Source organism: Asterias amurensis, chromosome 1 (genome assembly GCF_032118995.1).
Source record: "Asterias amurensis chromosome 1, ASM3211899v1".
Lineage (NCBI taxonomy): Eukaryota > Metazoa > Echinodermata > Asteroidea > Forcipulatida > Asteriidae > Asterias > Asterias amurensis.
In genome coordinates this window covers 3,260,224-3,274,107 of record NC_092648.1, presented here as the reverse complement: position 1 = coordinate 3,274,107, position 13,884 = coordinate 3,260,224, and the positions used below count along the sequence as shown (strand labels likewise).

The 13,884-nt window shown below is 38.5% G+C and overlaps 2 protein-coding genes across 18 annotated transcripts in view; both read left to right on the top strand.

The window, feature by feature from the left end:
• Positions 1-967: 967 nt before the first annotated feature.
• Positions 968-2,641, top strand: LOC139942576 (dynein light chain 1, cytoplasmic-like). 2 transcript variants are annotated; one of them, XM_071939443.1, is made up of 2 exons: positions 968-1,033; positions 1,549-2,641. In XM_071939443.1, exons 1-2 carry the CDS (start codon positions 1,024-1,026, stop codon positions 1,839-1,841), a joined length of 303 nt encoding a protein of 100 aa, XP_071795544.1. In that variant the 5' UTR covers positions 968-1,023; the 3' UTR covers positions 1,842-2,641. The 2 variants fall into 2 exon arrangements, with proteins under 2 accessions (XP_071795544.1, XP_071795535.1); XM_071939434.1 differs by having other exon boundaries at positions 1,014-1,033; positions 1,546-2,641.
• A 1,621-nt stretch (positions 2,642-4,262) lies between these two features.
• The window catches only part of LOC139942481 (kinesin light chain-like), a 64,930-nt gene continuing 55,308 nt past the window's right edge, over positions 4,263-13,884 (top strand). For 15 of the 16 annotated variants that reach the window (XR_011786689.1, XR_011786691.1, XM_071939305.1 and 12 more), the window contains exons 1-2: positions 4,263-4,562; positions 11,865-12,131. Coding sequence is in view for 14 of the 16 variants with exons in the window: in XM_071939305.1 (XP_071795406.1) it covers positions 11,898-12,131 (234 nt within the window). In the remaining 2 variants the exon portion in view is untranslated. Of the gene's footprint in view, positions 4,563-10,475; positions 10,595-11,864; positions 12,132-13,884 lie in introns of those variants that run through there. The other variant, XM_071939297.1, reaches the window with a different exon arrangement.

The window sequence follows — 13,884 nt, the reverse complement described above, 5'->3', positions numbered from 1 at the left end:
CATGAGGTACACAGAATATGTTGATGGTTAGTGTGGAGGTACGATTGTGTCAGATTATTTCCTTCCAAACTAAATTTTGTTTTACTAAAAATGATGTCCAAAATCCTCCGCTCACTTCCTCTGCCTGTTGTGTCTTCGCTAGTGGAGCGTGAGAAAATGGTTACTGTGCGTGTGAGCGTGTGAGCGTGAGACAGAGACCAAATGCGTGAGTCTCACGCCTAATGCGTGAGACTTGGTAGGTCTGAATAATATATTGCGAAAAAAATAAGGAATGCATAATGCAACTAACACGTATGTCGTTGGCAGTGTTGTTGTAACCAAGTCATTTTTTTTCTCAAGTCAAGTCAAGCCGCAAGTCAAATTTGCTCAAGTCAAGTCAAGTCACAAGCCAGTTCTGCCCAAGTCAAGTCAAGTCACAGGTCATTTTTGCTCAAGTCAAGTCAAATCACAAGTCATTTTTTGTCCAAGTCAAGCCAAGTCGCAAGTCAACAAAATTGCTGACTCGAGTCTGACTTGAGTCCAAGTCACCGACTCGAGTCAACAAGACTGGTCGTTGGTGAAAAAAGGTATCCTAAACTACAATTGCTACCAAAACAAGTATGACAGTACCGAGCCACAGGTTTGGTGATAACTCAACCTTAACATTGCATTATTCATTCTGAACCCGATGGAATGTTGTTTACTTGAAATTTTCTTTGTCCGTCGGACCGTAAAAGAACGCTAAACTTTCTAACCCTTTGTAGAATCCGTAATGGGGTAGCTGTCACACTCACTGAATCTTGACCAGACCAAACTACCGCAACCAAAACGAACTATTGTCCAATCACGGACTGCCCTGCGAGTCAATAACCAATCAGCGCACGAGCCCACCCACTCGCGTAAAATGAAAAATATTAATAAAGATTTGTCAAGTTTTATCACTTATTAAAAACAAAAATAACTCAGCTCAGATATTATTCTGTTTTGGGGAACACCAGATAACAGCTCGTCATTGTCATCAATGAAAAAGAATTCATTCCACATATGCAGAAAGGTGAGTTTGTAAATCGGACGTTTAGACATACAAAACAGTTAAAATCAGCAACCATCGTTTCAACTGTATCAATTGAACGTTTCAATAAATTTGGCTTACACAAAATAAAACAATAGGGGAAAAGATCGTCCCATAATGATGTCGAAAGTTCTTGGACAGAGTTGTCAACAGGACAGTTTTGCTTATCTGTATGAGCACTGAGCAGGACGGGGAGTTACTCGCAGGTCATGGATCAGCCATGGCCGGCCTCCGTTGTCCCTGTGACCTTGTGCCCTTCGAAAGTTTCCAGTTGACTTTAAGATTTTCCAAATGATCATGCCCTTTGCAATAGAATGGCCTTGCCCTTTCTATGATGAAACTCTAGTCGTGCTATAACCTAAGACAAAACAAAACGGTGTTTAATCATTAGGCCTAGGCCCTACTACAAGAGGTGTGCCATGCCAATGGGGATAGGCCTGTCACCATCACTTCACATGGGTGTTTTTTTCTTTCTTTTTCCTTCTTTCGCCCAGCAGTCTTCACCAATCTCACAATCATGACTGATCATAAGAAAGCCTTGGTTAAGAATGCCGACATGTCAGACAACATGCAACAAGACGCTATCTACAGCGCTAGAACGGGCATAGAGAAGTTCAGCATCGAGAAAGACATCGCAGCTTACGTCAAGAAGGAGTTTGACCGGAAGTATAACCCGACCTGGCACTGCATTGTGGGAAGAAACTTCGGAAGTTACGTCACGCATGAGACTAAGCATTTCATCTACTTTTACCTCGATCAAATTGCGATTCTCCTCTTCAGATCTGGATAAAAGTGGCCGTCGTATTATGAATTGTGACATTTAACCATTGACACACAAAAGAGACATTTCAGAGACACCTTGGGTTATCATTAACGTAAAAATATCTCCGTGAAAAGTTTAAGGCATTAATTTTAATCTGAGAAGCGTCACCGCGTAACGCTTGTCACAGATTCTGTAGGCTACTCCCTTTTTTGTAGTGATTATTCGACATAAAAAACGTGACCATCCTTTGAATAAAGTTTTCAGATCTTGGTCTTTATTGTGTATTAGGAATACAGTAATAGTCGAATGGTTCCAAACAAAGGTATACTTTGTCAAAGGAAAAATATTGTTTATCATAAAACTTTCATTTATCAACAGTTGTGTTGCTACAAGTATTATTAAATTAGTAATAGGATAGTTATTGCAATCTACGGATATGCGGGTTGTGCCGAGATATTATAAGCATTGTATGATCCAAAATCTCAGTAGTATAGGGTTTGCTTGATGATGCGGGCCTTTCTCCCACCAATTCAACAAAAACCATGAGGGATAGATATTATCTTGCAGCTTTCTTCTGCAACGAAACCTGCTCACAGTCAGCCAAAGGGATCATTAGCTATTTCCAAGCTAGCGATCGTCTTTATCAATCTTCATTAATTATCAAATGATAGGAGGGGGGTCATACTGGGCGAATTCAAGCGATGTGTGACTGTGCCCCCGTACCGTTTTGAACGGTCGTTGCATACAGCTCGAGAGTTTCAAAATAATATTTTTATTATATACTGTGTTAGGCAACAATTATCAGTATGTTGTAGAGCTAAAGTCGATGTAACTGTATGACGAGAATGGTATGTTTACCACCTTTTGATAGGGTGGGGGGGGGGGGGGGGTTCAACATCTTGCTGATAAACTTACTTCTCTTACCTGTCTTTAGCTTCTTCAGGGAGCCACTTTGAGATTCGTGGCTCCCGGGGCTGAGTTATATGAGTAACATCCGCTCAATGTGATTATTTTTCAGGGACGCTGGTCTATCATTATTTTACAGTAGGCTATTATACTTGTTGAAAAATAATTTATCCGTTCCGAAATTTGGCAAAGGGGTATTTTGGGTACGTATTTGAAGTCATGGTGTGCAACTTGCAGCAGTCGGACGTGAAGTAAACGTTTTAAAATAACCAAAGCCAACCATTACTGCATAAAGTAAGTAAAGTGACGTTACACTAAAGATTTGCATAAGTGAATAATTATTTTAAAACGTTTATTTCACGTCCGATTTGAAGACTACTTGCCACCATGACTTCAACTACGTACCCAAAATACCACCTTGCCAATTAATTTATGTTAAATAACATTGAATCATGTGTTAACACTGTTGATAAAATGACCAACGCCCAAGGAGAACACAAAATATTACCCCGGGGGCCATGATACAGAAAGTGGCTCCCTAAAGAAGCTAAAGTCAGATGAGAGAGAGTGAGAAGACAATAAACATCCTAAACAAAACTGGTACTCATACTTGACAAGCGAAACACGTTAATCCTGTGTATATTCCCTTATTAAAGCACTTACAATCCTTTAAAATGTCATACCTGCCCACTTTTGAAAGGGATTATCGTCGTAAGTAAAATTACGAATAAAGTTGTTTACAAAAAAACCTCCCGAAAACTTGTGTGTTTTCCTTAACCATGTTGCTGCCCAAAGCATGGCGAGTCACACAGGAAAAAATCCATTAATTTGAAAAGTAGTCAAAATGTAGCGTAATCAGGTTTGTTGTCATTTGTCCGGCAGTTAAATTAAACTTTGCATGTTGTATGACGCTCGTAGGCATTATTATTGTCTGCGGGTGAAGGACCACAGACATTAAAAAAAAGCAGTGCGTGCAAGAGACCGTTAAGTATGCATAGCGCCCTCTGTTGGTTTCGAATCATTATACAGATCGGTGTGAAGGAAGAAGGTAGCCTTTATTATAGCCATAATCCCTGAGAAAACAGTACACGCCACTACAAACAAATTCTTCTTTGTTACATTAAAAGTCACGTTCAATTAATAGGCCAATACAGAATGTGGCTCAGATGATTAACTGAGGGGCTTGTTGAAAATGCAACCCCGCCCACTCACTCTTTTCCGTCGCGCACACAATCGAACCACTAATTTGGAATACTGCCCTCTTTTGTTAAACATCTCTTACACTTTCAGTCTACCCTGGCAATTAATCGACATTCCTTGCCGAAACAAAAAACAACCGACTCTTTTACAGAATCGATTCCGACTTTCGTTATCTTTATGCCACTTTTGCCTATAGATTAGCGTTACCTTTTCAAAAATTAGTGTTCTTTAAAATATTCGACTCCAGTAATCGGCTAGAGTTTCGGTTATTTCTATTATTTGGAAATCGGTATCATTCATTGCAATTATTAAAATTAGGAACCGCCATCTTTGTTATTTTTTCATGCCGGGTGTGGAGACTGAAAATTGCTTCGTGGAAAAATACATCTGTCACCTTTTTTTAGGTCGTTGTTTTTTATCCTTTGGAAGGTTAGCGCTGATGGCAGACTTAAGTAATTAACTGCATTTTCTGCAGTTATTTCCTACCGAAAATTCCGTCTTTGGCTATCGTGGACTCGCAATTTCATCAGGTGAATTTCAACTCTTCAAATATTCAACAACGGGGAACGGGGCCGACCGTGGGAAACACTCCCCGTCAGTTTAGCCAGCAGCCTGGGCGGCAGAAGGTTGGGCGTGAGTGCGGTAAGTGTAAAGTTAGGTTAATTAATTATTCGAAATGTTTACGATAACTTATATGACTTGAACATTTTCGCATTTAGGGAAAGTTTCCGAGTCCTGACGAGTATTGTTGTCACTTGGCTTGTTTGTCTTGTCAAAAATAATATTATTAATCATGTTTAATTAAATATTTAATAACTTTTCCTAAATCTATAATTTTTAACTTTATTTAACTAAAAATAATTTATTTTATTTTGTTATTGTTAATTTTTATTTTATTTACCTCAATGAGATATCCCTTTTTGTAATAATGAGTGAAAAGGTGGTGGCGCCATACGGAAAGTTATCCGAATGGGTTTTCCCGTTATTTTCTCCCAACTCCGATGACTGATTGAGCCCAAATTTTCACAGGTTTGTTATTTTATTTATAAGTTGTGATACAAGAAGTGTGGGACATGGACAATACGTTTACCAAAATTGTATATAATGGCTTTAAATAATGTTATACAGCATAATTTTAATAAGGATTTTTATTGTATTTGGTTTCTTGCCGAGTTACTCCTTTAAAACTAAACTTCAGGCCTGTAATTTATTTATTTTTTAAGATAGAACTACGCTCTGGTCTTGAGTGGAATGAGCTGAAATGTTAATGATGTGCGGAAAATTTGTCTTTTATTTTGATTGTCATCTGGTGATTAGGCACTCTAAAACTCGATAATTATTTAGTAAAATCAAGTAAAATGTGGGTTTATTTTGTTTTACAACTCAAAATGTAATGGATAATGGCCTATGTGCCTTTTCTATTTTCACATTTTTGGCCTTGGTGCCCTGGTGAAATTTGAGGCCTGCCCTATCAGAGCAATGACAAGGGCCTCCGGGGCTAGCCCCCTGTTAAGTCTGTCACCACCAAATGTATCTGAACCTAGACCCAGGTTATTCAGTAACTGTACTCCTTTGTAAAACAACTTTGACATCTTTGTTGTGGTTTTTTTTTATGGCTGGGTGTCTTGTTGGGCAAAATTATAGCAAATTAAAATATTGCATCATTGCCTCCCAATTTTTCCCCTAAATACGTAGTGTCAACTAATGTTGATGGTAGAGCACACATGTTAAAAACTATAAACAAATCTCAGCCATCATTTTCTTCTTCATAAATCTTGATAATGAATGATTAAAGGCAGTGGACACTATTGGTAATTACTCAAAAAGTTTATTAGCATAAAACCTTACTTAGTAACGAGTATTGGGGAGAGGTTGATGGTATAAAACATTGTGAGAAACGGCTTTCTCTGAAGTGACGTAGTTTTCGAAAAAGAAGTATTTTCCACGAATTTGATTTCGAGATCTCATGTTTAGAATTTGAGGTCTCGAAATCAACCATCCAAAAGCACACAACTTCGTGTGCAAGGGTGTTTTTTCTTTCATTATTATCTCGCAACTTCGACGACCGATTGAGCTCAAATTTTCACAGGTTTGTTATTTTATGTATGTTGAGATACACCAAGTGAGCAGACTGGTCTTTGACAATTACTAATAGTGTCCAATGTCTTTAATAATTTTAGTAAAGTACGCAATGAGAAAATAAAAACTGACAATACTAGCTGTTGCCATTTTCAGACCTGATAGTGATACTTCACGGAGGCAACAATGGCGATTGCCTCCATGACCCTGGCCATTGTCGTGGTGCCATTGAAATGATCCAAGAGAAATTTACAATTTCCTCATATATACGCCTTTCTTAATATTTATGCATGAGGTACGTCACAATCGATTATACTCTTAAATTCAGTGGACACTGTTGGTAATTACTCAAAATAATTATTAGCATAAAACCTTTTTTGGTGACGAGTGATGGGAAGAGAGGTTGATGGTATAAAACATTGTGAGAAACGGCTCCCTCTGAAGTGACGTAGTTTTAGAGAAAGAAGTATTTTTCCACGAATTTGATTTCGAGACCTCAAGTTTAGAATTTGAGGTCTCGAAATCAACCATCCAAAAGCACACAACTTCGTGTGACAAGGGTGTTTTTTCTTTCATTATTATCTCGCAACTTCGACGACCGATTGATCTCAAATTTTCACAGGTTTGTTATCTTAATATGCATTTATGTGAAATACACCAATTGTGAAGGCTAGTCTTTGACAATTACCATTAGTGTCCACTGCCTTTAAATTGTTGAGTTACATTTGAATGAATTCAAATGTAAATCGGCTGCTGTGCTGCAAGATTTGAGTGTCTCTAGCAAACCAATTTAATTATAATTGATCGATAATATAAACAATCTTTTGGTTTCGCTTTGACAATACATTCCTACAATTTCTGGCCTTCAAGTGAATGATTAGTCTATTTCAACACTTGACGGCTTTAACGTAACGATAAAATTGTAAACAACACATGTAATACAAAGAAAACAGTGAGCATTTTTACTTACAACACCCTGTGTGTGGGTGTGGTGCTGGTGGTAGTTTGGGGGGGGGGGTGCCTGGCCTGCATGATTCTCTATGGGCAAGGCAATGGGTAGCCTGAACATCTGACGTAACACATCAAGGCTTGTGAATACCGCCAGAGACCGGCCTTTAGCCGGCGCGTGTACATCCACCTTTGAGCTACATTCATTTCACATGGAGATACGCAGTCAAATTCTACACCAACATTTACAGGCAAGTACATTGTACATGTACATGTACATGCACATGCACACATGTACTGTATACAACGCACTTGCATTCGTTCACAGCATGCAGCAGACGACCGAAAGTAAGCTTTCCATATCTGTGATTTGATTGGTCGTCCAAGGTGACCTCAGACCAATCAAAACAAACCCAGATACGGTAGCTTTTAGTCACTGCATTTATCCAATGATATCATTGTGTCCAATGGAATCACTGGATCTGAGTAGCAGGTACCTGTCTTTACCCTTGCGGATAAAGACAGGGGCTCAGTCTCCATGTAGGCAATGGGAGCATGTTTTGGGACAATGGGTGGCAGCAGACTGAACAGGTAATCAATTGTTCTCTGCAAGGTAAAAGGGTGTAAAAATTTGCTGGAAATTTAAGAACTGGCTGTCGAAAGACACACGGACACCCCTCACGCTAATACTATGGTTTTCTGGAAATGTGAGCATGCTTAGAATATGTATACGTAAACAATGGAAATTTACCTGGCAAGTCTGCTGCCACCTATGTACATTTAGTGCTCCAAAGTCTGTTAATAAATCTAAATTTATAGACATTTCAAAAGACACTCCTCAAGGCAATGACTTGGGTCTCCGATGCCGAAGAAATAATGGGCCTAAGGGGAAAGGAAGGGGAAGGGGAGGATTCTTACAAGAACTTTACGATCCCTCATGTCCTGTTGTCCTGTTGTGTGTTAAAACAATACAGTGTACTGTTGATAAGTCAATCATAAACCAGGTCCACTTCACAGTACACGATCAAACAGTTATCAGAAGCTCATTGGAATTTCATTGAATAAGTAATTGTACACATGCAGTAAATATTTTGAGCTACAGTACTACATGTACAAGCCCTGCAGTCTTGATGTTAATGAGGATTTACACAGTACAGGGAGTCCATGTTTTTTTGTGGATCAAAACAACATCTCTCTTCTTGTGTCTTACATTTTACGTGCATTGCCTGTCAAACTCAATGTCTAAGTCCAGTGGCTGCAGTCATTGCATATTGCATCATGTTTGTACTCGGACAGACAGTGCCTCCGGCAGGCAGTGATGTAGCCTTTAATCAAGGCGGCACCCCCAGATATCATGCATGAAAAAAGACAAGCGCGAGCATAACATGTGGGGGTGCTGCGTGCGCCTTGACTAAAGGCTAGCAGTGATGATGTGTTCAGACGTCTGTAAACTAGCCGCCACAGTCACCTTTTGGAGACTCTCTCACAGTCTGGAGTTTAGAGAATTTTATAAAAAAATCTTTTTAATTGTTCACTTTTTATCAAGTTTATTGAAGTCTTGTCTAATCGTTGGATTGTCCGTTTCTAATTGAACTGAAACAAAATGGGTAGGTTTTTATTTTTTATTTCAAATTAATTGAAGTCTTGTCTTAGTTTTGGATGGTCCGTTTCTAATTTAATTTTAAGGCCTACAATGTAGGTGTTGTGAATTGAAATTCATTCAAATTCATCAAGCATTTGTTGTCAAAATCTAAAATCTGAATTTTGATGTTATCCAATCAATTAGCATTAAATTTTACTGGTGCTAAAATTCCTCAAATTTTTAAAGTTAGCTATGTTTCAAATTCACTCTGAAAGTGAAAGACTTGTATTTTTTTGCTCAACTTTCACTTTCACTTTCATTATTTAATGGAAAATGAATTCATCTCCAAAAAAATTGCGTTAGGTTATAGATCCACTAAACAGTTTATTCCAGGATACTTGCAGTAGGCCTATATACTGGCTAAGTTAGGTTTTAAAGTTATTTATTTGTTAGTCTTGGAATAGACCCTTCCCATGTAAATTGCACATAGCGCGTGCGCACTAACGTTTTAGTTGGCAAAATGAGGGAACATCGCGTTGTTTTGTACATGGCTAATGGGTGCATGACGCACACGCGATTGCGCGTCTGCTTAGTCCACAACTCTATGGTGTTTGCCAACCAACAGGGTCTGTACGCATGCGTGAATGTAATTAGCGTATTTCATGGGAAGGGTCCATTACATTTAATTCATGACTGTAAATGATGCAGTCATACCTTTAATTTATTTATAAGTTACGTACATGAGTTGCGTCATACATGTACTACGAATACTAATTTATAACATTGAATGGAATTGCCTGGTTGGAGATACTGTAGTGACATGAAAATTAATTCACTGCATGCACAAGCTGACTTGCAAAGCGAGATTGCTTTTTATAAGTAATAATATTAGATATCAAATATATCAAAAATTTGAATAAAATAAAGAGAGGTGCACATGAACATATGAAAGAGAAGACAGTTGGTTGAAGAGAAGTCTTTGAACGGAAAAAGTTAAAACGAATAAGCGTGTTTGCGATTTAATCATCAATCTGTTTATGTCGTCAAGTTTTTTTTTTATCAAGAAGAGATCCTACCAAGACTATACAATTATACAAACATAATTGTACAATTCATATTAGATTATGTAGGTCTGACAATGATCTTATTAAATTGTTATTAATGTAATTAAAGACAATGGACACTAATGGTAATTGTCAAAGACTAGCCTAAACAGTTGGTGTATCTCAACATATGCTTTTAACAAACCTGTGAAAATTTGAGCTCAAATCGGTCATCGAAAGTGCGAAATAATAACGAAAGAAAAAACACCCTTGATAAAAACAAAGTTGTGTGCTTTCAGATGCTTGATTTCGAGACCTCAAATTCTAAATTTGAGGTCTCAAAATCAAATTCGTGGAAAATTACTTCTTTCTCGAAAACAACATTACTTCAGAGGGAGCCGTTTCTCACAATGTTTGATACTATCAACCTCTCCCCATTACTCGTTACCAAGAAAGGTTTAATGCTAATAATTATTTTGAGTAATTACCAATAGTATCCACTGCCTTTAACTAACTGTACACAAGTTTGTTGTGATAGCATTCAAACTGTTTTGCATTAAAATGTTAAAAACCACTGCATTTTCTGAGGAGATATTCATTCCACAGAGTCAAAACAAATTGTATTTTAATAAATTCCACCCTGGCCCCCTAAGAGGTCCTCACTGATGCACAGACATTAAATATCCTCTACACATTCACACACACACTCATACAGAGAAGAGCTCACAGACACTAAGTATAAATATTCCAAGTAAAAAGACCCGAAGCCATCCTCTCTGACGAATCAGAGAGCAGATGACGTCAACTGCAAGGATGTATTTTTTTCCACCTCGGGAGGTGAAAATCATGAAGCCGTATGCATGAGAGCAGTGGGTTGATGCTGTATTTTTTACATGCAGTGCACGGAGCCACTGTTAGATCCTGCATCACATTTATGAGGGAGTGGTAATGATTTTAGAGTGTAGTTGCGGATGGGGTGACCAGTGCATGAACAATTGGCTGTAAATATCAACACTGACCAGGTAGGATGGGTTATTGTAGGGGACTCTACCCACTGCTTGACCGACTGGTGTTTGACTATGGGTTTTTGTGGTGGGAAATTGTCCGTTTGTGCGAGATGCTCGGGTGTTATTCGCTGTAGTGCATGTGTAATTAACATATTTCAAAACCTTGAACGTGCTTCGCGAATTCAACAGATAATTGAGCAAGTGCATCGTGCATGCAGTTGTATAATTTATGTGTTTGTCAGGGTACATCTAGATTGGGTTTTGTAATGAGAATGCTAAAAATAAATTGATAAAATACAGTATTTTGTGTAGACAAATACATGCGTTTACATAGAAGATGTTCACAGCTGTTGGTGTGAGCAATTTATACAATTTTCACACTGATGTCAGTCCGAACACACAAACATTTTCTTGTTTGTTGTCATTTTTCGTTTTGTTCGGGTATTGGCATCTAGCCTATAAAATGTGAATAATATGGACACTGCGCAAAACTGTTCTGTGATGACAGCATACTTCCTATAATTATGACTTATTTTCATTGTACAATTGTGTAGATTTTTGAAAAAAAGTTCAAGTGTTTAAAAATGGTTAATGCTTCACCTGTATTGATTGTACACAGTATACATTGTACATTGTGCAATGTAGTAACGTTAGAAATGAAACATAATTTCTTTTGCCTACGAATGAGATTGTCTCAATGTAGATGTGTGCATGTAACAAACAAACGCCATTGAATAAATATTCGCAGTTTGCTTATAGTGTACATGAAGCACAGATGCTGCACCGTACCTGTTCATTATCAACGTGCACCATGCCAAGCCATGTTCACAGTCACATGAAAAATCCCGTGTTTCAATCAGCCTCTGTATCATGGGCAGCGCGACGTATCTTGTCGTTAACCAATCAAAGGGAAGCTCTTAGAATCAACGCTCATTTGCTGACCAAAAATGAACACAGGCCTGTCAAAAAAACGTTTGATCGCTTGTTGGGCGCGTGTAAAATGCACATTTTTGTACGCAATACATTTCAAATGAATCACTGTCTACGTGAACACCCCCAGATACAATACAAATAGACGTATCACAAGCTGAAAAAATGAGAGGGGACCAGTTGCTCTTTGATTTGATGGGTCTTTTGATAGTGCACTCTGCCAAGTCTCTAAAACACAGGACAAAACAAACCCATCCATACTCGAACAAAATAGCCATTTTGAGCCCTGGATTTAGGAGGGTAAGGGTTGTGGAGACTTTCTCTCATTGTTTTCCCCATCTCAATCTCTCAACAGATCTACCATCTCTAAGTTCTTCCCGCATCCAAGATGTCCACCACCCAGACGCAGACCCTTAACCAGGAGGCCATCAGCAACGGCACCAAGGAGGTGATCAAGGGCCTGGAGCAGCTGAAGAATGAGCACAATGACATCCTCAACAGTCTCTACCAGTCCCTCAAGGTAGTCAAGAAGGACCATGGAGACTCTAACCTGGTGGAGGAGAAGACGGGGATCATTGAGAAGTCTCTGGAGAGCCTCGAGTTGGGACTCGGCGAAGCTAAGGTTAGTTTTAGTTTTCATAATCGTTGCAGAATTATGCAGATTGTATCTGTTTGTTTGTTTGTTTGTTGGAGTGTTTGGTGGGGTGTTTGGTGGGGTGTTTGTTTGTTTGTTTAGATGATATATTTCCTTCAAGGTTGTCAAAGGAACTCCGCAAACTCCCACATGGGATTCAGTCTCCAGCGCCAAAATAACATGGGATGAACAGGAAAACAAAATTGTAGAAGATCAGCCGTCGATTTCACAAAACTCTTCCTAACTTAAGATTAATCTTAGGACTTAGGACGAGTCCCACCCCTGCACTATAGCATGCAGACCTTAAGATTAATCCTAAGTTAACTCGTCCTAACTGGAGATAAGACGAGTCCCAACTCTTTGTGAAATCGACTGCAGATTGACAGGAGATAGACCAAAAAGATCTTTGAAAGTGATGGTTTGTAACTTGAATACAAGTACGTTGAATGAGTTTGTACCCTCTGAATCAGGGAAAACGTTCGGTTATAATAATCTTAAAGAAGTGACTGTGCTTGAGTCATGTAGTCATCTAGTCATACGCAGTGTGAGGCTTTGTATTGTAATTTGTAATGTATGAGCTCATCCAACTGGACACATTACGGTGGCTCTTTGCTCTTGATATGTGTGTGTGCACATGTAGCAGTTATCGCGTAGCTGTCATTGTCAGTTCCGCTTCTGCCGTTTGGACTATTCTTCCAGTCAGTTTCTTGTATTCCTCCTTGGACTAGAAGTCTTAGGTAGTCTAACCCAGCTGTGCTTTGTAGACGCTTGCCTACTGTCTTGAGGTCTTGGTTGAGCACCACTATTAGGGTGATACAAGGGCGAACATGTCACTAGGGGCATTGGAGGCCCCCTGGTGTTCGCCTTGGTGCCCCTTGACATTTTCCTGGATAGTTGATTATTATTTGTACATCATCTTAAAGCCAAAGTTGATTTGCTCTGACAATGTATCAAGTATTTTTATAAAATCTTTAAAGGTTATTCTATTCACAAACTGTAAAAGTAAAAAAAGAAAAAAGAAAATTAGTTTGCACACCAATGACATCTAATAGGCCCTATTTAAGGAAAGCAAGACAAAAAATGGTAAAATAGCAAAATGTACAAATGTTAACAGTGCAAAAGTTACCTTTAATTTTTTGTTTGTTTGTTTTAATCGGAGTATTGCACAGTTGTCTGGCTGTGTTTGTTATTTCATCAGTGGAATTTAGACATCGAGGGCAAGGGATGCATATATTGAGGATTGTGAACACTTTACTAGGCACCGAGGTTACCACATGTAGGCACATCTGCCGCTTTTTATAATTATTTATTCTCAGAAATCAATAAATTCCATTCCTACTTGGACTTATTTGCTGCAGAAGTCTGCAATGCACATTTTAAACAAACACAAAATGTTAATTTTGGTTTTTACCCATACACCGATGTGTGTTAGCACTGTATACTCAGTACTTTCCCGAGTCCTGTGAAAAAATATCACAGGCATATTACTCGGGTGGGATTCGAACCCACGACCCTAGCAATTGTATACAGTGCTAACACACATCGGTGTATGGGTAAAAAACAAAATTAATATTCTTTATCCCCGATGCAAATTTAAACACAAAATACTAAACATTTATAATAAGAATGATAATATTTTTTGAGCTCTCTTTATACTGTGGCACAGTGCTTATTTTACATGCTTTACATGAGTACTTACACTATTTACATCTAGGCTTTTAGTTTGAATGGCATTTCTGCT